At 35.7% G+C, this 26,231-nt stretch overlaps 1 protein-coding gene across 2 annotated transcripts in view; it reads left to right on the top strand.

Moving 5' to 3' along the window:
• Positions 1–26,231, top strand: part of MAN1A2 (mannosidase alpha class 1A member 2) — a 185,033-nt gene that overhangs the window by 94,627 nt on the left and 64,175 nt on the right. For both annotated transcript variants that reach the window (XM_049618376.1, XM_049618377.1), the window contains exons 7-8: positions 12,565–12,688; positions 16,952–17,045. In XM_049618376.1, coding sequence (XP_049474333.1) covers positions 12,565–12,688; positions 16,952–17,045 — 218 coding nt within the window. The remainder of the gene's footprint in view (positions 1–12,564; positions 12,689–16,951; positions 17,046–26,231) is intronic.

Genomic DNA, 26,231 nt, shown 5'->3' with positions numbered 1-26,231 from the left:
GATTTCCTTAATTTCTCTTTTTGCTGCTTCATTATTGTTGTATAGAAACGCAACAGATTTCACTCAGTTTTTACTGTCAGAGGACAAGTTGGGACTGCATTGTTGTGATTTTCAGTGGAACGGCACATGGCAGGTACCCAGATGTTTTGTTATAAAGTAGAAGGCATCCGTGTGCAATCAACATGATATGAGATCATCAGAAAAAAGAAGGCTTGTGTTTGTTTAAGAAGATCAGGGTGTTTTCATGGAGTGCTTTAATTTGCTTTTATAAAGAAGTATGGTACTAATTGGTGATACAAATGGGGTAGGGCATTTTAAGTGGAGGAAGTAGTCTAACCAAAAGGAGATGTGGAGATGAGAAAATATAGGAGATGAGAAAATATAGGGGAGAAAATTGAACTTTTAGAGGAAGGGCTGGTGATGAAATATGGGGAACCAGTATATAAGAACCTCCAAATGCCTCTGCTAATCCTTTAAGTAAGGAGATTTATGAAAGGGCAGAAGTGGCATTTCTGTAAAGAGGCTTAACCTTTAACTGGAAAGCTTGCCTTGGAGTTAACTGAGATAAATTTTATTATCTGGAGATTGAAGGAAGATCTTGAGAGAGTGTATTTGAAATTCTTTTCTCTTCTCTGAAAAAGTAGGAAAATGTACATAGGAAATAAGAAGGTTACTTCACTTCTGGAGGGTTAACTCATAGAACAGATTGGAAGCACTTGGAGTTTTTTGCCTTCCTGAAGGCAACAGCATTCAAAGGCAGCGTTGTTTAACCCCTACATTAGATTGAATTCTCTTGCTCTGTACATCCATCCAACAGAACCATGCGTGTTTTGTTCACCACCATATTCGTATCACTTAATGTGGTGACTACGGTCAAATGACACCTATCCCAGATAGAAGTCTGATAAACAATAGTATGATTCTTCCATGGTTGGCAAAAGCACAGTGAATGAAGCTAAACTGAGCCCCGCAAAAAAACAAAACAAAACAAAACAAAACAAAACAAAACAAAACCATATTTGGAAGGTTCCATTAAAAACAGAGCAGAAGGAACCACACAGAGATTAAGTTTCCTAGCCAACAGTTTTGGTATCCTCCACATAAACCTCAAACTGCCGTGTCACTGAATTTCTTCAGCTTGACCCCAGAAGGAAATTCTATTATACGTAGCTCAGTGAAGGGTTCTAAGAGGAAATTGTCTACTTGGGGTAAATACTTAATTTAGATGGGCCTCTCATTATTCAAGAAGGAGTAAGGAGGTAAAAATTAGGACCTTTAAAAAACAAACAGAATGAAAGAGACAAAAAGAAAAAAACCCCACCCAAAACAGATCCTTAACTATGGAGAACAAACAGATGGTTACTAGAGGGAAAGTGGGTAGCTGGTAGGTGAAATAGGTGATGATTAAGAGTACTCTTATCATAGGGTGTCTGGGTTGGCTCAGTCAGTTGAGCGTCCAACTCTTGTTTCAGCTCAGGTCACGATCTCAGTTTCATGAGTTCAAGCCCCACGTCGGGCTCTGCACTGGCAGCGTGGAGCCTGTTGGGATTCACTCTCTCTCCCCCTCTCTCTGCCCCTCCCCAACTTGCACTGTCTCTGTCTCTCTCAAATAAATAAACTGCAAAAAAAAGTACACTTATAATGTGAGTACTGAGTAATATGTAGAATTGTTGAGTCATGTACTCAACTGATTTTAAACATATGTTTGCTTCACTTGAAATTTTCAATCATGTTGAACTTAAAGCACTTAAAAGACATCATCATAAAATTTAAGGGGAATAACCAACTAGAAAAATGTTAATAGCACTAGTGATATTAATAGCATATGACTGTCATTCTTAATATATAAATCTGGTTAAAGATAAATGTAAAAAATCTTCAGTCACTTTAGTGATCAAAAACATTTAGATTGGAAATAAGACTGTATTTTCTTACCTAGAAAATTGACAAAAAGAAAATTGTATTGTTTAGGACTGACAAAGTGAAGAAATGATGAACCACATATAGTTGTTAGAATTGGAAATTGTAGTAACTTGGAAGATAGATTGGCAGTAGGTTTTAGAAACTTTGAAATATGCTGGCCCTTTGACCTTGTAATTTCACTTCTAGAAATTTATCTTAATACAAATAGGTGAAAGTATTTACAAAGGTTTAATTGTAAGGATGCTCATAGCAGTGATGTTTATATTAATGAAAATAGAATGTACATTAAATACAGAATAGTGGCATGTCCATATACTGAAATGTGACACAGCCATTTATTTGAAATGGTGTTCTGGAAGTGAACTTTTGAAAAAAAAAGATAATACTCGTGACGTGAGTGTTCAGTGACGTGCATGTGCACACTGGGTGGGGGCAGAGAGAGAGGGAGAGAGAGAATCCCAAGCAGGCTCTGCACTGTCAGCACAGAACCCAACATGGGGCTCAGTCTCATGGTCCTAATGCCAAAATCAAGAGTCAAACCCTTAAATGGCTGAGCCACCCAGGCGCCCCTACTAAATCTTTAAGAACTTTATAATAGTAATGATTATGAAAGTACTATGATTCATTTAAAATGAATCTGATATTAATGAACAGCTAAATTATTTCCAGAGTTTTGCTATTAAAAAACACTAGAAGAAATGTCCTGCATATGTTGGGAATCATATGTATGTGTACATGTGTGTACATGTATATGTGGTAGGATGTCTTTGGTAGAAAGGCTGGATCAGAGTTATGTGCATTTTTTGTATTGAAAGACACAAAGAGAATATACCAGTAGACATTTCCACAATAAGTGTGTGAGAGTGCATCTTATCTAACATTTTCAAATAGGGTTTATTTTTATCAGATAGAGACAAAATGAAATCTTAATTTTCACTTCACTGATTTTTGAGTGAGGTTGGGTACATTTTATTCAGTGCACAGCTTTCTTATATCTTTTTCTGTTTTCTAGTGGATATTTTAAAGTATACACTAGATTTAAGATTTAAATCAATCTTCAAGATCTTTTTGTATATTAGCTAAATCAGTACTTTGTCATATATGTTGCAAATACTTTTTGCTACTATTTATGGGAGGCTTTTCTTCAAAGATTTACATGTTTTCTAGTATAATAATGGTTTAATTTTTCTCTTATAACTTTGATCCATTTGGAATGTGTTGTGGTATAGAAAGGAAGATAAAAACTGAGCTTTTTTTTTTTTTTGAGATGTTTAGGTTTTTGCTCTGACACTGAAGTAATAATTTTATGATAAAATATAATAAAATATAAAAAGTATTTCCAAATATATGTGAATCTGTCTTCTAGATCTTATTCTGTTGCATTAATTAGTGTATTTATTTTAATTCTGCGTCAATTTAATTACTGTGTTATAATTGCTTTACTGTCGGGTTGTACTGGTCCCTTTAGTGTCCTGTTTTTCAGTATCAGCTTTGCTGACATGTTTATTTTCTTTCTATGAAATTTAGAATTATTGTGTCCAGTTTACTTTTTTTGATCTTTGATATTTGGGTTTGCACTAAATTTAGAAATTATTTTAGGGGACATCTTTACATTAAATATTCCTTTCCTGTATAATAAGCTATGTCTTTTCATTTATTTAAATCTTATTCTATGTCAGTCAGTAGAGGTATAGGCTTCTTTTACATAGATTCTGAACATTTAAGGTCACTTAAAAATGCTTAACCTTTTAAATATTTATTGGTACTTTGGGGGGCATAAATTCTAGAGGAAAACATAGAAAATGACTTTATGTCTTCTGGGCACCAAAAGATTTTTTTTTTTTAATTTTTTTTTTTTAACATTCATTCATTTTTTGAGAGACAAGAGAGAGAGCACAAGCAGGGGAGGGGCAGAGAGAGGGGGAGACACAGAATCTGAAGCAGGCTCCAGGCTCTGAGCTGTCAGCACAGAGCCCTGTGCGAGGCTTGAACTCATGAAACACGAGATCATGACCTGAGCGGAAGTCGGACGCTTAACCGACTGAGCCACCCAAGTGCCCCAAAAGATTTCTAACATAATAAAAATCCTGGAAGTTGTACAGCTTTGATTAAATACAAAATTTAATGAAATATTAGAGACATCACATTAAAATCAAGAATAAGAAAGTATTTCACATTTTTCTGGAGGTTTTAACAAGGGTAACCAAATAGGAAAAAGGAATAATATGAAGATATGGATTGGAGACAAAATTATAGTTAATAGCAGATCATATGATTGCTTTCCTACAAGAAAAAGAAGATGATCAATTGAAAACCCATTGGAATAATAAAGAGTTGAATACATTGGCCAGTTAAAAAATTAAAACGTCTTTTGAACACTAAGGATATGAGGTTGGAAACTGTGCAGAAAGCTCATGCCTTAGTAAAGAACTAAACTAGCCACAGAGTAAAGACAATATAGATTTGTCTTAGCAGAGCCTGGAAACAATCCTTGAAAGAGCTAAGCTGTCCACAAGTTATTTAACTGTCAAGAGAAAATTGAAAATGCTTTAAAGGAAGGTAATAAAATTCATACATTCAGGAGAATGTAACCTATAATCAGGAGGAAAACAATTGTCAGTAGAAACATGCACAAATAACAGGTGATGCAGATTGCAGTAAAGGACTTTAAAATAGTTATTATAAGTATGCTCAGGGATTTAAAGGGAAATATGAACCAGATGAGAAGAGAGATTTTATAAAGGACTGAATGGAACTTGTAGTGCTGAGAAATAATATGAAATAAACAATTCGCTTGACTGGCTCAGCAGCAAATTTGACACCACGTCAGACAAAATCCATGAACTTGAAGACATGGAGGTAGAAACCACCCAAACGGAAGCACAGAAAGAAAAATGAAAGGAACGTAGCCAGTGTAGCTGGTGACCTGCAGGACAATATCCAGATGTTTAGCATACACATAATGGAGTAGTTGGGGGTGGGGAGGGAGCAGAAAGAGGGCAGAAAAACTATTCGAAGAAGGAATGGCCCCAAATTTTCCACATTTGATGAACTACTATAAACCCATCGGTCCCAGAAACCTGATGAAACCCAAAGAAGGTAAAGTAAAGAAGCCTTAATGAATGGGTGAAAATCAATGAAAAAAAAATCTTTTTTTTTTTTTTTTTTTTTTTTTTTTTTTAACACCAGAGGAAAAATGACATTACGCACAAGGAACAAGGTTAGAAGTACTGCTTGCTTCTTGTCTGAGGCAGTACAAGCCAGAAGACAATGGAATGCATCTTGAAAGTGCTGAAAGAGAACAGTCAGTCTAGAATTCTGTGATCACTGACAATAGTTTTCAAAACCATAAGAGACTCTTAAATACTGAGAATAAACTGAGGGTTGGTGGGGGGTGGGGGAGAGGGCAAAGTGGGTGATGGGCATTGAGGAGGGCACTTGTTGGGATGAGCACTGGGTGTTGTATGGAAACCAGTTTGACAAGAAATTATATTTAAAAAAAACCTGAAGGTGAAATCAAGACATTTGAAGACAGACAAAAGCTTAAAGAATTTTTTGCCAACAGGACTCTGTCACCAGAAATGTTAAAGGAACTTTTAATGACATTAGATGGAAAGGCAGAGCTACATAAAGCAATGGAAGAACAGCCAAAAGAGTAAATAAATAAATAAAAAATATAAAAAGCCTGCTTTTTTTTGTCTTAACAGTTTTCTTTAAAAGATAATTGGCTATTTAAAGCAAGCATAATAACGTCACACTGGAGGTCTGTAATATACGTGGAAGAGAAGTGTGTGACGACACTAGCACAGAGGATGACACGAGGGTATTGTCATGTTGTTACATTACGTGGGAAGGGGTGTGAGATTTGCAAGTATACTGTGATCGGTTGTTCGTACCTATGGTAATCTGGAAAGCAGTCATACACACAAAAAATAAGCCAGTGAAGAAACGGAATTACTAAAGAACACTCAGTCCAGATGAAGGCAGGAAAGAGGACTAAAGCCCTGATCGTAAAAAATAGACATCAAAAAAGCAAAATATTAAGTCTGTGTTGCTGGAATATAAAATGGTATAGGCAGTTTGCAAAACAGTTTTATACAGTTAAAACAGAATTATTATATGACCCAGAAATTGTACTCCTAAGATAAATACATGACCAAGAGAAATGAAAGCATATGTTTGTACAGAGGTGGTTCATAACCACCTGATTCCTAATAGCCCCAAACTGTAAACAACGCCAGGGTTTATCTAACAGGTGCATAACTAAATAGTTGTGGTATTAAAACAATGGAGCACCACCTTGTAATAAAAAGAATTGAACTACTGGAGATGGCAATATAGATGAATCTCAGAGATGTGGTGCATGAAAGAGTCAAATGCCCAAGAATGTATACTGTGTGATTATGTTCACATAAAATTCTAGAACATACAGAACTAATGAATAATGTGAGAAAGTAGATGAATGGTTTATTTGAGACTGGGTGGAGGGAAAGTGTGATTTGACTGCAATGGTGTATGAGGACAGGATTGGAGAGATTGGCTTGATTCTTACCCCAGTGTATTCATTTGCCAAAACTCTTGAAACTCTGTGTCTAAATTGATGCATTTCTGTATTAAGTCATACCTCAGTGTGTTTCTTTGAAAAGAAAAATAAATAGACCAGAGTTGACTGAGGGGCTATGAAAAAAAAAAAGCCACAAAAAATATCACTGATCTGTAATTGAAGACATTCTTAAATTTGAAAAAATATTGGACACAAAACGTTTGGAAAACATAGAAAATTAAAAACAGAAATAAATGGCCAATCAATATATAAAGTGAAGTTAAATCCTAATGTAGTAATTCAAATTATGCTTGTGTAGGTATGAAATTTTCTGAAAGACTAGATGAGAAAGAACAAAGGTTAGCTTTGGGGCTGGGAAATAATGGAAGAAGTACAGGACTTAGAGGGAGACTTTTTACTTTGTGCTATGTTCCATATCTTTTTTTTCTTTAAGTTTTTATTTAAATTCCAGTTAGTTAACATGCAGTGTAATATTACTTTCAGGTGTGCATCATGGTAAGTCAGCACTTCCATAACATCACCTGATACTCATCATGACAAGTGCACTCCTTAATCCCCATCACCTCTTCAGCCCATCCCCACATCCCTTCCCCTCTGGGAACCATCTGTTCTCTGTAGTTAAAAGTCTGTTTCATATCTTTTGAATTTTAAATCATTGACTCTGTGACCTTTCCCTTCTCCCCCATTGAGTGAAATGTAACAAAAATAAGATTTCACATTAAAATAAAAATTAAGGAAACCATTGCATTTATTTTTTGCCAAATAGGGAAGGCTTTATTTTTTTTTTTTTTTTAATGTCACCTCTTGTGGATAAGGATGTGGGAAGGTCATTCTTAAATCACAGCTTTCCTTGTACCTAGCATCCTTGAAGAAGCGTCTATCAATATCTATCAGAATCCCTTAAAACCTATTCCTTTTGACCCAGCAATTCCACCTCTGGCAGTTAAGGAAGTAATCGGAGGCACGGACTGAGACATATATGAAATGGTATTTATCATAGCATATTTCATGAAAACAGAGACATAAGTACATATTGAATGTCCAAGAGGAACGTGATTGGGTAAGCAGATTTTGGTAGTACATAAGAAAGTAATGTGCACCCGCTTAAATGGTGTCATGGGGAAAATATTTACGTTACACTAAATTTAAAAAACATGTTATGCCGTTCATATAATGAGGGTAACCAGTAAGCGTTTTATTTATAAGTGTACAATTAAGGGTACAATTACACTCAAGAGTGAATGGAGGAGCAATTAAATTATTTGCTTAATTTCTTACATTTAAAGACTGACAAATTAGTTTTATTTTATTGGGTGACCTTTCAAATAGTTCTGTTCAAAAATGATTTCCCAAAATGAAACCATTTCTAAACACACACAGACCTATATCCTTGTATATTTATCTAAATTTGAAATTATTAGCACCTTCAGTTGACTCTTTTGTATGCTTTTATTTGAGAAGGTATTCTCTCTACAGTTGCTCAGAGGAAGTTCTGCTCAAAAGTAGAATATTCTCACTTCTCCATTTTTTTGCAATTTAAAATGTGTAAATATTTTAGCCTGGCTATTTTCACAGATGTGATTCTTTTCACTCAGAGTATTTTCTACAGAAAACTTTTTTTTTTTAATTCAAGCATAATGAACATACCTTGTTATATTAGTTTCAGGTATATGTTATAGTGATTCAGCAGTTCTAAACATTTCTCAGTGTTCATCAGCCAGTCTGCCCACCCACCTCTCCTCTGGCAACCACTAGTTTGTGCTCTGTATTTAAGAGTTTTTGTTTTTTGTATCTTTTCCTTTGTTCATTTGTTTTGTTACTTAAATTCCATATACGAGTGAACTCATATGGTATTTGTCTTTCTCTGACTTACTTCACTTAGCATTATACTCTCTAGATGCAACCATGTTGTTGCAAATGACAAGATTTAATTTTTTATAGTTGAGTAATATTTCATTGTATCTATATCTATATATATACCATATCTTTTTAATCCAGTGGAAAAATTGGGTTGCTTCTCTATCTTGGCTTTTGTAAATAATGCTGCAATAAACATATGGGTGCATCTATCTTTTTGAATTAGCATTTTCATATTCTTTGGGTAAATACCCAGTAGTGGAATTACTATATCATATGGAAATTCTATTTTTAACTTTTGAGGAACCTCCATAGTGCTTCCACAGTGGCTGCGTCAGCTTGCATTCCCATCAGTGGTGTCGGAGGGTTCCTGTTTCTTCACATCCTCGCCAATACCTCTTCTTTCTTGTGTCGTTGATTTTAGCCATTCTGACAGGTGTGATGATGAGTGATGTTGAGCATCTTTTCATGTATCTGTTAACTCTTGTTCTGTTTTCTTTGGAAAGTTGTCCATTCAAGTCCACTGTCCATTTTTTAATTGGATTATTTGGGGGTTTTTTGGTGTAAAACTTCTATTTTTAATTGGCTTTAGTATTTCTTCCAATTTAGCTGATGCAAAATCAGAAGTCTTCTCAATTTTTTTCCACTGAAGTATATATAAATATATTTAATTTAAAATAGGAGCTCCATCAAGAGTCTTCCTATAAATCAAGATATACCCATTTAAACATTATACATTGGTTGAATTTACATCATTTAATTTTTTAGTTCCTCCTTTGCTGAGGTAAATTTCAGTGTCAACCTGTTCACGTGCTTTGTTGTTGTTTTTTTTTAATATGAAATTTATTGTCAAATTGGTTTCCATACAACACCCAGTGCTCATCCCAACAGGTGCCCTCCTCAGTGCCCATCACCCACTTCCCCCTCCCTCCCACCTCCCCCCATCAACTCTCAGTTTATTCTCATTTTTTTAAGAGTCTCTTATGGTTTGACTTCCTCCCTCTCTAACTTTTTTTTTTTCCTTCCCCTCCCCCATGGTCTTCTGTTAAGTTTCTCAGGATTCACATAAGAGTGAAAACATATGGTATCTGTCTTTCTCTGTGTGACTTATTTGTTTTTAATCATTGCAATATGCTAAAAAATTTATTTCATTCCTTGAATTCATTGATTAAAGATTTTCAATGGACTTTGAACAAAACAAAAACAAAATATAGATCACTTATTATGAAAAACATTTAACACGATGTAGGACACAGGTTGATTTGTTTTGTAAATCAGCAGAAGCTTATCAAACATTTTTAAACTCCAGTTGCTGGTGGTCAGTCCAGAGAGATCATGGTTTTTGCTTGGTTGTTTGTTTTTGTTTTTTGGTAGTCATTACATATTTTTTGTTCAGTTTCTCTGATACACATATGTACATTTTAATATCTACCCCTTTTATTTTTGATTAGTTGGAAATTATAGTATTTTGATGAAATGATGATCTGTTTGTTTTTGGCAGCTCATCACCTCACCAGTGTTATACCTTCTTCTTAGGTTTTTTTTATTTTTTTATTTTTTTATTTTTCCGAGTTGTTGGAATATAGGTAGATATCAAATTTAACATTTTAGATCGTTCCTGTGAGGTTGGGTGTCAAGTATGTGAACAATCTTGTTTAGAATTTAGTGTTTTGAAAAGTGTTTAAATGCACTTCTTCTAAGTGCATTCAATGTTGGGACCTTTGGACAGAAAGTTTTTGTAGGTAAGAGGAAGCTGTTAGACTTCCTAGGGACTTTGTGTTTATACTTGACCACATTGTAATCCATTCACCGCACTGATGCCTAGGTAATCTTTCTTAATGGTATGCTTTATTCCTTACATATGATGTTATATTTCTTAAAATCCTTCATGACCTTCCATTACACTCAGAATTTTTTTTTTTTTTAATTTAGCATGGCCTTACCAGAGTTCTTGTGTAGTCTGGACTATATCTAGCTGTCGAACCTCATCCTGTATCATTCACTTCCCCTTCCTGAGCTCTAGCCACACCAGCCACCTTCCTTTTCCTCGGGGTCATTGCATTTGTTGTTTCCTCTACTGGGATTTCTCTTCTTCCATATCTGTTCGTCACTGGTTCCTTCTCCTAATGTAGGTTTCAGTGCAAATTGTGTCATTTCAGAAACAGTTTCTCTGAACACTATATATAAAGAACCTTTCTTTTAACTTACCTTCTATCACTAGTACTCAGTATTCTAATTTCTGTATGAAATTATCACTATTTAAAATGGTCTTATTTAATGTAGGAGCAGGAATGTTATATGTCAGGTTCAATACTGTATCTCCCAGAGCATACTAGGCACTTAATATTTGGAAATGAATGACTCTTCTGTGTAGTTTACTGTATCCGTATTTCTTCTTTGATTCTCACTTCTAGCTACAAAAAAAAAATTTGTGGTATTTTCCTAGCATATTTTCAAAGCCAATATGAAAATAGCACCAAATAATTAAAGAACTTTATCTATTTTAATGTTTTCTCAAGACAGAAATAATGGTATATTGAATTGGCGGCATACAAGTGGATATAAAATAAGAGAAAGATTTGTATTTTTACTTCTCCTGAAAGTAGAAAAGACCCTGGAGAATGGTTTAGAGTTCTCATAGAAATAATCCATGAGCTCTGCTACTTGAATAATTAACCTAGACTTCCTGTTCCAACCTTATCAAACTAATCCTCCCATAACAAAACCAATCATAACAGCTAAGCAGAGCAGTTTAATGGCATTGGAGCAGCTAACTGAGGGAGGACTTCTAGGAGAAGGTCATATCCGTATAAATGTTGGCTTTTTTCCTGAGGACATGTTTTAAATCATTGTGCAGGCAGAGAGGCCAAGACTCAAGGGGTGGTCATTTGGGGCAGAGGAGACTATGCTCAGGTAGAGTTGCCAGAGTGGCTAAGGCATGAGAGACAAAATCTCAAGACAGGAAGGAATTGCAGAGAAATTTCTAAGCCCAGCAATTTATACATTTCTCTCAAATTGTTGGCTGATTCTGTAACTTTATGTGCATGGGGGCAAGACTCAAGGAAACTTAGAAGGAAATCGTGGTTGGAGGCTAAAGGGCAAAGAAAAAATAACAGCCACATGGTACTGGGGAGAAAGATATTAGTGTTTAAGGCTGCCAAGGTAAAGGGCTCTTGTTAACACCCCAGACTTCCAGCTGCGGTCCCAGAGGGCACTCCCTAGAAATAGAGGTAAAATGGAAATAGACTCCCCTTAAGTCTGCCTGCACTCAACCTGTGTTTCAGAAGGAACTTAACCTTTAGAAAGAATATAATGTTCAAAGTGTCTGTGCTTTTTCATTTATATAGTCTAGCTTCCAGTAAATTATAAGGCAGGCTGAAAAAAGGCAGGAAGATACCCTAGGAGTATATAAGCACAAAAAAGATGTACCTAAGATTATTCACTGTCAAAGTCTTTATTAATAGCAAAATATTAGAAAAATGCTGAAGGAACACCAACAGAGGGTTGATTAAATTATGTTTGTGTAATATAGTGGTGTTTTACACATGTATATCAGCATTTGGGGCAGGACAGTTCTTTATTGTATGACACTGACTTAACCATTTTCGGGCACGTTACATCTTTGGCCCTAACACAATAAACGTAAATTGCACCTTCAAGGTTCGATACAACTCAGAATGCTCTCACACATTTTCATATGCCTCTGGGGTGGGGCATTCAAATTGAAAATCATTAATATCATAGAATTTTGTACAGTTGTTTAAAAAACAATGAGAAAGTTGTGATGAACCAATTATGGAAAGACCACTACAGTGTATCTTAAAATGCAAGATGCAGAGCAGTATGTATACTTTGCTATATTTTGTGTAATAGAGGAGGAAATAATAGATATTTGGATTGCTTATATATGCATAAAAATTCTGTAGTAATACATAAGAAACTAATGCAAGTGATTATCTGTGGGGCCTGATAGGGTGAAGAGACGTGAGAGTTCAGGGATGAAATCTATTTACTTACTGTATACTTTTCTGTATTGTTTTGATTTTTAAAACATGTGGATATAGTACCTATTCAAAAAAAGTTATAATAATCTGTTAGATATAAACAAGCTATTGTGTTCGATATAATAATTTCTAAAAGAATTAAAGTTTATGTACTCATTACAAAAATGTTCTGGTCTTTTTCCAATTCTGTCTCCTTTGACCTTTGCCTTCCCTCAGTGGAGTAGGGCGGAACTGGGGCTGGGCATCTGCAGGTAGCAGCATTCTTGCCGAATTTGGTACACTGCACATGGAGTTTGTCCACCTCAGCTACCTGACAGGGGACCCCGTCTACTACAAGAAGGTCAGTTTTCTCGCCGCCTTCTCTTTGTTTATCATAAAAGAGTTCTTTAAGATTTACCGAACGATCGTTGCTTGGAAAATGTTTGCCTTTCCAGGAAGGTGTATGTCAGTACTCTGGGCCCCCCCCTTTTTTTTTTCTTTTTAAACTATCTAAAGGAATGTCCATTTTCTTTACAATATTTACTGTTATTTGAGAAGTGTAACCACTAGTAGTTTTGTGAAAATTCTGTTGCCATCTCTATTCAGCATCGCGTTGCAGTGTCCCTAGCCCCAGAACAAGAAAAACAAAGTGAACAGAAAGTTAAAGAATTGAATTGAATTGAAAAGGAAGAAGGAAAAAAATAATCATTCACAGATTACATGATTATCCACCTGAAATCTTAAAATAATCTGTATTTAAACTATTAGAAATAAGAGCATATTTATAGTTTTGAATAGAAGATCAATATAGATATGAAAAATCACCAGCATTTCTCTGCACCAACTACAACAGGCAAGAAAGTATCAGTGTTAACAAACATATGTGGTAGGAACTTTACGTGATGGGAACAAGAGTGTAACTTCCTTACAAATAAGCTTAACAAAAGATAAATAAAGTTCAAAACACTTGAATGACGTTGAGGAGGACCTAAGTAAATGGAGAAGGATGTTCTGTTCATGTACAGCTAAACAGTATCATAAAAACTAGTCTTTTCCAGATTGATCTGTAGCGTTAATTCAGTGCCACTTAGAACTTCAGTGGCTTCTTTTAAAAAAAATGAAACTTGACAAGATTCTTCTAGAATTTATATAGAGGAGAAATGTGGAGTGGGTTTGCATTACCCATATCGACACTCACAGGGAAGTGTTGGTGCATAAAGACAAATAGACTGATGAACAGAATAAATGTTCCTTAAATAGATCCATATATATGTGGAAACATTGTGACAGGGGCAGCATTGCAGATTATAACCATTTGAGGAGCATTAAAGGCTTAAATTTAAAGGCAAATCTAGTGAAGTTGAAAATACATATACCCTGTGACCCAGCAATTCCACTCTTTGATATGTACATTTACACCATACTATACATAGAAGAATCATTTGCATTAGCAATTTATGTAATAAAATTCAGTACAGCAGTAGGAAGAATTGAATTATATTTATCAATTAAGAGAATATGATACAACCTTTTTTAAAAAGTTAAAAACAAGCAGAGCTGAATAATATGTTTTGTATGAGAATTCAGAAGTGATGAACATAAAACTCAGAACTGTGAGTACAGCCAGGACAGAGTCCGTGCTCTGTAAATGTATAAACAGTGCAGCAAAGGTGTTTGTAGTATTGCATTTCTTAAATTGGGATGTGAGTGGAATCTGTGTATATTACTTTCTATGTGTGAGCTGTTTCATCGGTTGAGAAGAATTTGCAGGTAAAGACAGCAGTGAAGGAAGACACAGAATTTTTCTTTTCCTGATGAAACTAACAAAAATCTTAAAGACCGGCAAACATTTATCCATAGCAATGAAAGGAGGAGAGGCTGCAGTCTCATGTCACAAGTATGTGACAGCCAAGAAGCAGAAAGCTTGTGGCATGGTACTTAAGTCTGTTTCCCACCTTGTTCTGAACCCTTACTGGGCAAAGGAAGCACGTCATCAGATTCCTGGCACTCCCCATCAGTCCATCTCACAGAGGACACCAGTGCCGAGGGTGTGGGGTGTTCACTTGTCCACAGCTCCCGAGGGGTCTTGCCTCCATCTTCCCTGAACACTGGGACTCCAGATCTCAAATTGTGTCCAGGAGGGGAGGAATACTCCCCTCTCACCCACCCGACACAGTAGGGATGAATTCAGAGACACTGCAGCTGTAACATATCAAACCAAAGTTCAGGTCAGAGCCGATCCTGTTAAACGTGAGCAAGACGCAGAGGGAAAACGTGGCAAGTATATAAACATACTGCAACAGGGTAGTAACAAAACCGTGGTGGTAAATAGCATGTAAAAGACTGATAAAGAACCCACTTTCAAATTTCACGAAGTCACTGTAATTTATACTATAATAACAAGTGAACTCAGTAAAATTATAACTCAAAAGAAATAATGATACAAAAAGATTGCAGAACTGAAGAAACAAATTGAGATCTTAAAACGTTATATTTCTATTATGAATAAATAAACGAAAAACAACAAAGCAGTGACTTTACATAATTGAAAACCGATTTACTAACGTGGAAAAGCAGGAGACCATCATAGTGGAAACCAAGAAAAAGCATGAAGAGATTAAAAGCTGATAAATGTATAAAATGAAGGTAATCTAGCATATGGGATTTCTGAAGTAGAGGATCTGACAGATAGGAATCACCTAAAAGTGACAGGAAGGAGAGAGAGAACTGCAAATTCCCTTTTTAATAGAATTAAGAGATACTTGATATTTCACACCACAAAATAGGAGAAAAGGTTGCCGTAATCAAGGGCAGAGAGGTTTGGGAAACAAGAGAGGATATTTGTGGCTGCAGATTTCAAGAATAAAAAACCAGAAGAGCACAGTTCCCTGAAATAAATGGTATATCTAGAGGTGCAGAACCGAAGTCCTCATTAGCAGCATTGAGAACAGGGTCACGGACTGATGGTGGGTGCTTCTTTGGACCCTTCTACAGGTGTGTTGAGAAGCTAGGATAACAGAATTCTCAGGAAACTTCGGTGAGGGAAGAGAATGCGTGACACATTTTCTTTTATGAGCAGTGCTACTGCATTGCTAGTCTCGGTTATCTGGGGAAAAGCAAAGGCGTCCGGTCTCTTCCTGGCCTTTTATGTCATCCTTGTATAAATAGCTGGTTCAAGGAAAATAACGATGAGTAATTCATCAGGAAAGAACAAGGATAGAATTTATACAGAGGTATGTTATCAGAAAAAAAGAGGGAAGGAATAGGATATATAAGAGATGCCCAAAAAATACTTCTCAGGAAATAGCAATTAAATCCTGACCGAACATCGCCATGAGAGGGAAGATAACGAAGCCCTCCTCTCTGTGAAACAAGTATATCAACAGAAATAGAGTGCTCAGAGACAGTTAAGATGTGCTATCAGTAACAAATTGCAAGAAACAGTTACCACCAAAAATGAAAGCCAAATTGGAAGCAGTACAAAGGAGGTGTTCAAAGACAATGATGGACTTAGAAGACAAAATTGAGACAAGCTAGTAAAGGTATTGATAGTAAAAAAGAGATGGATAAAAAGATTCAGAAAGGAAAGGCAGCTGAAAGAGGCAGAGAGGATTCAACGTATGCCTAATTTTCAGAAGACAAAAGAAGGTAATATTTTATTATCCCTAATGGCATCATTTCAAACTGCCTAATCGTGGTTCACGGAATTATTCAGATTGGGATTGTACATAGAGTTGGTCTCAGCCTTGAAAGAACACAGACAACACACCATCCTTGGGCCAGTTCCTAAAACCGCCTAATGACAAAGTCCAGCCAAATGAAAGATGACCGGGACATTGTCCTAACAGGATTTGTGCTGTGCTCAAGCCAGAAAATAATGAAGTATATATAAGGTTCTGTGAAGATGTTTCCCCAAGTCATGCATACTGAGCAGGTTATCCTTCAGAGGTAAAAGGAACATTCTCAAATAAGAATACAAGGAGTAGAATACATTTGTGCACTCTCAAAATCCATCCAGTGTATAGATGAATGCAGATAAAGTCCCTGAGAAAGCTTCTAGCTTCTTAATATATTTTTGTGATTTCTTTTCTCCGTAGCTTTAGGGAGATCTTTCAGGAATCAAAAGTTTGGGGATTTTAGGAATTTTCAGGATTTCTATTATGGGATCGATATTTAGAGTTCAGTAATTTAGTTCACTTTTTCACCTATTCAGGTTAGTTTCATACTTCTTATTATAAATGTCCTTTTATGATTCCATTTCTATGAAATTATTTCTGTTTTTATATTTAGATATGTACATATTAAATGTGTCTGGAATGATGTGTATTACTGATGTTTCTGATGGTTATTTCTGGATAGTAAAATGTTGGCATTTAAATTAGTTTTTTTCTGTGCTCTTCATATTTTCAATTGTTTCTTGAATTTTAAATAATGGTGGTATATCATCTGGTAAAAATAACGAGTCATTTATAAAGTAGAAGCCTTTCCTGACCACTACCACCACCACCACCACCACCACACACACAGACAGACACACGGGAGATGGTGTAGGTTCTGAGTGAGGAAAAACCACAAAGCCTAGTTGACATTTACTTTATTAATTGTATTCTTTATTTTTGTTAAGGTCATGCATATTCGGAAACTACTTCAGAAAATGGATCGTCCAAATGGTCTTTATCCAAATTATTTGAACCCAAGAACAGGTCGCTGGGGTCAGTGTAAGTATTTCTAGTACAGCCGATGCTATGTCAGAAGGTTATTTGTCTGAAGACTTGCTTGATGTAGTGAAAAGTCCATCACACGTATGGTTGGAACCCCTCAGCTTCTAACCCTGTGATCTGCTAGTGCCGTTACCTTTGGCAAATTTCTAATCTTTTGTCGCTTCCGTTTTTCTACGTGTAAATGGAAACACTAATAACCTGTGTCACAAGCAGTATTTTACTCCATTTATGTGTAAGTACTTTGTTAAAAATAGTGCCGCCTTTGCAAAAAAAAAAAAAAAAAAAAAAAAGGGTTTCCCCTATTTATAAACCCTACCTTCATGTAAATAAGAGTATTGCTTTGGATAGGTATTTATTAAAGGAATATGAAGAACAAACAAGGGTCTTAAATGATTAGAAAGGGGGGGCACAGTTGCTCTTGGACAAGATTTGTCCAGTCATTTTAACAGAAGATACCAGGTCTTATTATTCAGATTCTGTGCCAAATGCTTGGATGAAACTAGAGATGAGGGATAACTATGTAGAGCTTGGTCTGAGTTTAGGGAGCTCCCAGGCCAGCAGGGGAAGCAGACACACTTCAAAGTCGTTGGAGCTGGAATATAATGTGGTAAGTGTTACGGTACAGACATGTACCAGTTGTGATGTGAGACTGGCAGAAGTGACTTCCTCGGTGAGGAGAAGGTATTTTGTTTGATGAGAGGGTGATGTTTTAAAGCTTTAGAATTGATCTTCGAAGGAATAGATTTTTTAAAAATAACAAATGTTGCGGCACCTGGGTGGCTCAGTCGGTTAAGCATCCGACTTCGGCTCAGGTCATGATCTCACGGTTCGTGGGTTTGAGCCCCATGTCGGACTCTGTGCTGACAGCTTAGAGCCTGGAGCCTGCTTTGGATTCTGTGTCTCCCTCTCTCTCTGTTCCTCTCCTGCTCTCACTCTGTCTCTCTCTCAAAAATAAAGGTTTAAAACATTTTTTTAAATAATAAATGTTTATTTGGAAATGTGGAACTTGCAGAATTGAAATAAAATATGGGTTTACCAATGGTATTCTCTCTTGAAAGATAGAGAACGAAAACAAAGAGTAGAACGTGTTACTTTGCCCCTAGTATGACATAGTTGGGTTATTTTTGGGACTAATGAAATCATAATGAAACAGTAGAAAATGAGGTGAAAATAACAATCTCTTAATTTTATGTATGGAAAATAATGTTTAATCCATCAGTGAGAAATTATGCTGGTGTTTGGTACCAAGAGTAGGAAAACATTTGTCATGGAATCTTGGGGGCTCCTCTCAAGGAAATTGTCTTTTATTTTGTGAAAGGAAAGCACAGTGGTCAGTACAGTTGTGTCTTTCGTGGATCTGGGAATAAATCTCAGTCTTTGGTTCCTCTTCTGTACTTTTCTTTTTCCTCTTCTGGAATTCTTTACATGTAGCTCATTTTTCTCTTTATTTTGAAGAAAATACAAGATCTGTGCCTCTACTGAGTGGAAATGATACTTTTTTGGAAAAAACAAAACCCCAAAGACAGCATTGCTAAAATATAAAAATGTGCTTTTCTTATTCCAGATAAGGATGACTGGTTTGGATGTCTGCTTAGTAACTTGGGTGAATTTTATTAAAATTCTAAAGTACATTTCCCTCTTAGAGTTTTATTAAGATTTGGGAATAACTCTAATATCAGGAAAAAATTATGTTCAGTTCCTTCTTTATGTCATATGCCAGTGTATATTCTATAACGTAAAGTTTAACTTGAACTGTAAAAAATAACAACATAAAAATACTAGATTTTTTTTTTTTTTGTAATCGGGAAAACCTTCTCCTTAAAGAAAAGGTATCAGTTTTTACTATCCAAATGTTAACCTCTTACATTTCCTAGGAAAGGCAAATAACAAGCTAAGGAAATACATTTGATTGTATTTGGAAAACAGAGTGTTCATATCTTCTGTATATCAAGAACTCTTATAAGATAATAAGAAAAAAGATAATCATTCTTAATAGAAAGATACACTGAGAAAAATTGGTTCATGAAAAAACAGAACACAAATGGACAATAAACAGATGTGCATTTTTAATCCTAAAAGTGGTGTTACTGAAGATACGTGGTATATGGAGACAATGTAATGTGACAACATCCTCTTTCTGTACAGACTGGTGCTATATATATAAATTCTATATAAATTCTACTGTAGTAGAATTTGCAAACACTACCATCTTTGGTGTCCTATTTGTAGAGATCTTTGTCCCTCTCTTCCCGCTTCACCACCACCATAATCAAATCAATGCAGCTTTTATTTTATTTATTTTATTGACGTGTAGTTGACATACAATATTATATGGTTGACCTTTGAACAATGTGGAGATTAGGGGCACAGTCGGAAGTGGGAGTTTGACTCCCACCCAAAACTTAACTACCAGGAGCCTAGTAGTTGACTGAAAAGCCTTACCAATAACATAAACAGTTGATTAACACAAATTTTGTGTGTTATATTCTTAAAGCTACATAAAATATTAAGAATATCACAAGGAATAGTAAATACATTTACAGTACTATACTGTATTGAAAAAAAATCTGCATGTAAATGGACCTGCACAGTTTAAACCCATGTTGTTCAAGGGTCAACTGGATTAGTTTCAGGTATACAACATAGTGATTCCCAATGCAGCTTTTAAACAGAAGACACTATTCTTTATCTATTAAATTAATAAAGGAAATGGGCATATCCCTGTATCCAGAGTTTCAAAAACTGAAAAATTTGTATGCCCTTTGAACCAGCGACTTATTTCTAGGTATTTATTCCAAAGAAATTTGGACATATACATACATATATATATTTCTATATATATGTATATATACACACACACATACACACACACACACACACATATATATATATATATATAAAGTTTATTTGCAGTAACTTTGAAGTTATTTATAATATGAATAATTTGGAAACATTCTAAAGCAGTCTTGTCCAATAGAACTTTCTGTAATGAGAAAAATGTTCTATATCTGTGCTATCTGTATAGGCGTCACTAAATGCATATGCTGTTGAGCACTGGAAATGTTAGTACAGATGTAGAGCTGCATTTAAATTTTATTTACTTTTAGTTAATTTAAGTAAATAGCTACTTGTGACTAGTGCCTGTTGCATTGGACAGTGCAGTTTTAAACATCCTATGAAAGAGATTTAGTTAAATAAATTGTAGTACCTTCAGATATAATATACTATGCAGCCATTAAAAGTTAGGTTACAGAATACTTGGCTTAGATAAATATGTTATCTGTGTTTTTTCCTTAATGCTTGTTTTTATTTTCTTCTTTATATCTGTATTAATCTAAATTTGATAATGGACATCTATCAGTTTTAAAGTAAGATTAAAAACATTTTTTTAAAGCAGCTTTATTGAGAAACAGCACATGTGCCATATAATTTACCTATTCAGAATATACAGTTGAATGGGTTTTAGTATTTATAACCATCCTCAACATCAACCTTAGAACATTTTCATTAACCCCCAAAGGAATCCTGTCCCATTTAGCTATCACCCATCTATTTGCCTATTCCCCACTCTCCGCAGCTTTAAACAACCACTAATCTATTCTTGTGTCTCTCTAGATTTGTCTGTTCTAGACTTCTCACGTCATCCACATACTGTGTGGTCTTTTGTGATTGGCCTCTTTGATTTAGCAAAATGTTTTAAAGATTCTTCCATATTATACCTTGTATCAGTACTTGGATTTTTTAATGCCTGAATAATTCTCCCATTTTATGGATATACCACTGTTGTTTATCCATTCATCAGCTGATGACTTTGGGGTTGCTTCCACCAGGTTATTTTTCACTGTTGTTCTTTTTTTTATTGATTTATAGTTGACATACAATATTATATTAGTTTCAGGTATACAACATAGTGGTTCTGTGTTTTTATACATTATGAAATCATCACCTTGATAGGTCTAGTTACTGTGTCTGTACAAAGTTATTACTATATTACTGACTGTATTCCCCTATGCTATACATCATATTTCCACGACTTGTTTATTTTATAACTGGAAGTTTGTAAATCTTAATCCCCTTCACGTGTTTCTCCCATCGCCCCCCCCCCCCTTTCTGGCAACCACTAGTTCTGTGTATCTGTGGGTCACTTTTTCTTTCATTTTGTTTGTTTTTTTTAGATTCCACATATAAGTGAAATTATACAGTATTTGTTTTTCTCTGTATGACTTCTTTCACTTTGCATAATATGCTCCGAGTCTGTCTATGTTGTCACAGATGGCAAGATCTTATTCTTTTTTGTGGCCAAGTAATAGTCCATTATATATGCACTATATCTTCTTTATTTATTCTTCTATGGATAAACACTCAGGTTGCTTCCATATCTTGGCTATTGTAAATAATGCTACAATGAACATAGAGGTATGTACATCTTTTTGAATTAATGTTTTTGTTTTCTTTGGATAAATACCTAAAGAGGGATTGCTGGATTACATGGTAGTTCTGTTTTTAATTTTTTGAGAAACCTCCATACTGTTTTCTGTAGTGGCTGCAGCAGTGTACATCCCTACCAACAATGCACAAGGGGGTCCCTTTTCTCCACATCCTTATCAGCACTTGTCATTTCTTGACTTTTTGATAATAGCCATTCTGACAGATGTATGGTTTTGGTTTGCATTTCCTTGATAATTAGTTATGTTGAGCATCTTTTCATGTGCCTGTTGGCCATCTTTATGTCTTCTCTAGAAAAATGTCTCTTCAGATACTCTGCACATTTTTTAATTGGGTTATTTGTTTTGTTTTTTTGTTATTGAGTTGTATGAGTTCTTTATGTATTTTGGATATCAACCCCTCACCAGGTATATCGATAACAGATATTTTCTTCCCACTCAGTAGGTTGCCTTTTCATTTTGTTGATGGTTTCCTTCACTGTGCACAAATATTTTTTAAAACTCATTTTGATGTTTTATTTATTTTTGAGAGGGAGAGGGAGAGAGTGGGAGCAGAGGAGGGGCAGAGAGAGACAGACAGACAGAATCTGAAGCAGGCTCCAGGCTCTGAGCTGTCAGCACAGAGCCCAACACGGGGCTTGAACCCATGAATTGCAAGATCATGATGTGAGCTAAAGTCGGACACTTAACTGACTGAGCCACCTGGGCACCCCACAAATATTTTTTTTAAGTTTATTTATTTATTTTGAGAGAGGTGGAGAGAGCAGGTGTGGGGAAAGGGCAGAGAGAGAGGGAGAGATGGAATCTCAAGCAGGCTCCGTGTTGTCAGCACAGAGCCCAACACGGGGCTCAAACTCATGAATTGTGAGATCATGACCTCAGTCAAAATCAAGAGTTGGCTGCTTAACCAGCTGAGCCACCCAGGCATCCCTGTGCACAAACATTTTTAAATAAAAAAGAGGATGTCATTTTCCACATCAAAATCTTAGAATACTGAAAAAAAAAAAATAACTCACTGTCTGAGAATTGCCAGCCTTTAAAATGACGGACAGTATAGCATTCACAGCATCTTAATTATTAAAAATACAACTTTTTCTTTTAAATAGTACTGTGAAAATTGAGTAATGACATGAAAAAGAATGAAATTGGGCCCTTACTTTATATACAAAACTTAGCTCAAAATGCATCAAAGACCCTAAAAATAAGAAATAAATTATAAAACTCTTAGGAGGAAACAGGGACAAATCTTCATGACCTTGGACTTGGCAGTGGTTTCTTCAGGAGCAGAAGCAACAAAAGAAAAAGTAGTAGATAAATTGGATTTTATTAAAAGTAAAAACTTGTGCATCAAAGGACTATCATGACAGTGGAAGACAACCCACAGAATGTGAGAAAATATTTGCAAATCACATATCTGATAAGAGTTTAATATCCAGAATATATGAAGAACTTCTACAACTCAGCAACGAAAAGATGGTTAAGAAATGGGCAAAGAACTTGAATAGACATTTCTCCAAAGAAGATCTGCAAGTGGAAAATAAACATGTGAAAAAGATGCTCGTTATCGTTAGTCATTAGGGAAAGGCAAGTCAAAAAAGCACTATGAGATTCCACTTCATACCTACTGTGATGGCTGTCATCAAAAAGACAGAAAATATGTGTAAGCAAAGGTGGTGGGGAGAAATTGGAATCCTTATACATCGCTGCTGGGAACGTACACCGTGAAAAACAATTTGGTAGTTCCTCAAAAAGTTAACTACAGAAAACCCACTGTGATCCAGCAACTTAATTCCTGAGTATATACCCCAAAGTTTGAAAGTAAGGACTGAGATACTTGTATGCTAACGTTCACACAACCCTTATTCACAGTAGCCCAAGTAGAAACACCCGAAGTGTCCAACAGATGAATGAACGAACACATTGTGGCACATGCACACAATGGAGCATCGTTTGGCTGTGACAGGAATGAAGAGCTGCCACACGCTGCCACACAGATGAGCCTGGAAGGCATTGTGATAAATGAAAAAGTCCAGTCACAAGAAGGACAAGTCCTGTATGATTGCACTTTACCAAATAGTCTAAAGCAGTCAAGTTCATAGTCAGAAAGTGGATTAGTGGTTGAGACTTGGGTGAAAGAGGAGGTGGGAATTATTACTCCACAGGTACAGAGTTTCTCTTTGGGATGATGAAAAAGTTTTGGAAATAGAGCTGTACAACATTGTGAATGTAATTAATGCTCCTGAATGGTACACTTAAAGCATGATTAAAGTGGCAACTTTCATGGTACATGTATTTCGTCACAATTAAAAAATGGCAATAAAATATTTCATTCTTCCTTTTCTTCTCACAATAAATTCAAATTACTTCTTCAGAATATATTCACACATAGCAGTTACTAATTTTGAGAATGTTACAAAAAGAACAATTCACTGGTTATTTTAGCAAGGGGACTTCAAACTCCCAGGGAAACTATCCTAATATCCTTTTAGCAGCTGTGGTCTTCACTAAATTGTCCAATTTGTTCCTTTTAATGTTTTTGTATATTTTATATCAGCTTCAGAAAAGTGTATCAAATCCATTATTGTCTTTGAGCACTATACATCTGTCACATCTATAAATAGTCTGCAAAACAAACAGTGAATCGAACTGAAATTTAACAATCCAGCTTTGGCTGACTGTATTGTAATTAGAGTAATGGTGGTGTCTGCGACATGCACATAGCAATCACAGAGAATAATTATTGGTAATTACCTTCAGGAAAAGTACTTGGCAACAGATATAAAAGAACATAGTAAGGAACCTAGATTTAAAGGCACATTATTAGTATTTTTTTCTCTTTTCTCCTCTTTGTTTTCTCACTGGCTTTCCAAGCACAGCGCTTAGCCGATGCCATATAATGACTAAAGGGAAGAAAATATAGGAAATTGTTCATTACGGATTCAGTATGTTTTATACTACTAAATTAAAAATCATGGAAAAAACAAGTATGGGTATGAGTTAGAAGACTAACCCTGGCTTTCCTGCTTAATAATTTACTGTAATAATTTAGATGAGTTATTTAACTTCTCCATGCTTTTTGTTTCTTCATCTGTTCTCATTATCCTTTTCTAATAGGATGATCATGTAGGTCATATTTTTGAGGTACTGTGTTTGAAAATGCCTCATAATCCATGACATGATACAAACATCAGCTTTTATTCTAGAATTTCCTATAAGAAAACTTCAAAAAATACCTTCCGTTAGAAACCTGCCATTAACTTAATAACATGCTGAGGCAGATCGTACGAATCATTGATATTTAGTAGTGCTTTATGATGTGTTATCAATGTCTGCATCTCCAAAGGACCTGAGAGTGACATGGTTCATCAGATTTGATGCCTGGGAAGACATGATTCAGTGGTTTAAGCAAGGTCAGACTACTGGGTGATAAATTCTGAGGTTACCATGGATCTCAGGCTTCGGCTGTTTATTCATTTATTAAGCATATAATCTTCAACTAGAGCAACAGCCTAGAAGAGCTGGAGAGAACCTCTTTGTTGTCCTAGAGCCTTGGTAACTTAGAACTAAATCTGTAAACCCCGGCAGTAATTCACAGACCTAAACAACATCTCCCCTAAATCATGATACCAAAGACTTTTGCCTTTCTCTGCTAATTACCCTGTTATTTTACCTCCTTTAATTCCTGTATGTCTCCGTTATCTTGTTTTTCTTTCCTGCTCATTTGTTAATCCTTTCTGTAGATGACACCATGCCTAGAAATATTTGTAGGTGGCTAGGACAAAATAGAAAATGCCCAATGTGTTACTTGAATGACTCTTACTTGTGTAAGTGTCATGCCCCAGCGTACCATTTGTGTTCTTTAATCACTCCCTGCAAACTCCCATGGCTCAAATCTGTTTCATATATTGGTAACCCCCAAGTGTATATCCCCAGTCTCTCGGGATTTCCACATACCTGTTTGTCACATCTATTTGGATATCCAGCTAGTGCCTCAAATTCCACATGCCCCAAATTCAAACTCCTTCTACTTTAAATCATTTCCTCCTTCAGTATTATCAATTTCAGTGAAGAGCACCATTGTTCACCCATTTGCCCAGCCAGAAATCTAGACATCATCCATGATTTCTCTTTTTTCACTTTTTTTTTCAGTAAACATCTGATAGGTTTCGAACTCAAAGTGTATAGTATCTTCAAGAAAGATTATTCAGTTTTAAGATGTTAATAAACATTTAAATTCAGTTGAAGGGTAGATGTTATAGATAAAACCAGCCAAGAGGGGGAGGATTCCTGAGAAGGAAGCAGAAGTAGTTAGGGTCCAGAGCTAGATGGAGTATGTAGAGAAGGGGTATTTCTTCCTCTTTAATAAGCAAAGCGAACAGATAAAATGATAGTTGGGGGTGCAACAAGTTGAAAGATACGTTTTTAGGGTTTCCTCTCTCCCCCATCAGTGGTCTATATTTTTCTGTGAATTAGGAGGCAGGGTTGTATGCTGAGAGTAGGCAGAAGGTAGAGCTGTAGGGGACTTTTGAAGAAGAGATTTCAAATACCTGCTTTAAGGACTGGGAAAGAACAGGAATCAAGAAGTCACGCTAAAGTTGACAAGCAATGTTGGGGTTCTCATTCATGGTGAAAGTTGCGAATTTGGGGATAATAGTAGAGCAGACTGACAACTGGGCTGCTGTTTTACCTGGTTGGGTGCAACAAAACAATGGAGCAAGGATCCTGAATATTTGGACAA

The sequence above is a fragment of the Panthera uncia genome (assembly GCF_023721935.1).
Source record: "Panthera uncia isolate 11264 chromosome C1 unlocalized genomic scaffold, Puncia_PCG_1.0 HiC_scaffold_4, whole genome shotgun sequence".
Classification (NCBI taxonomy): Eukaryota; Metazoa; Chordata; class Mammalia; order Carnivora; family Felidae; genus Panthera; species Panthera uncia.
Note: the sequence above shows the minus strand (reverse complement) of the source record. Positions and strands in the feature narration are given on the sequence as shown.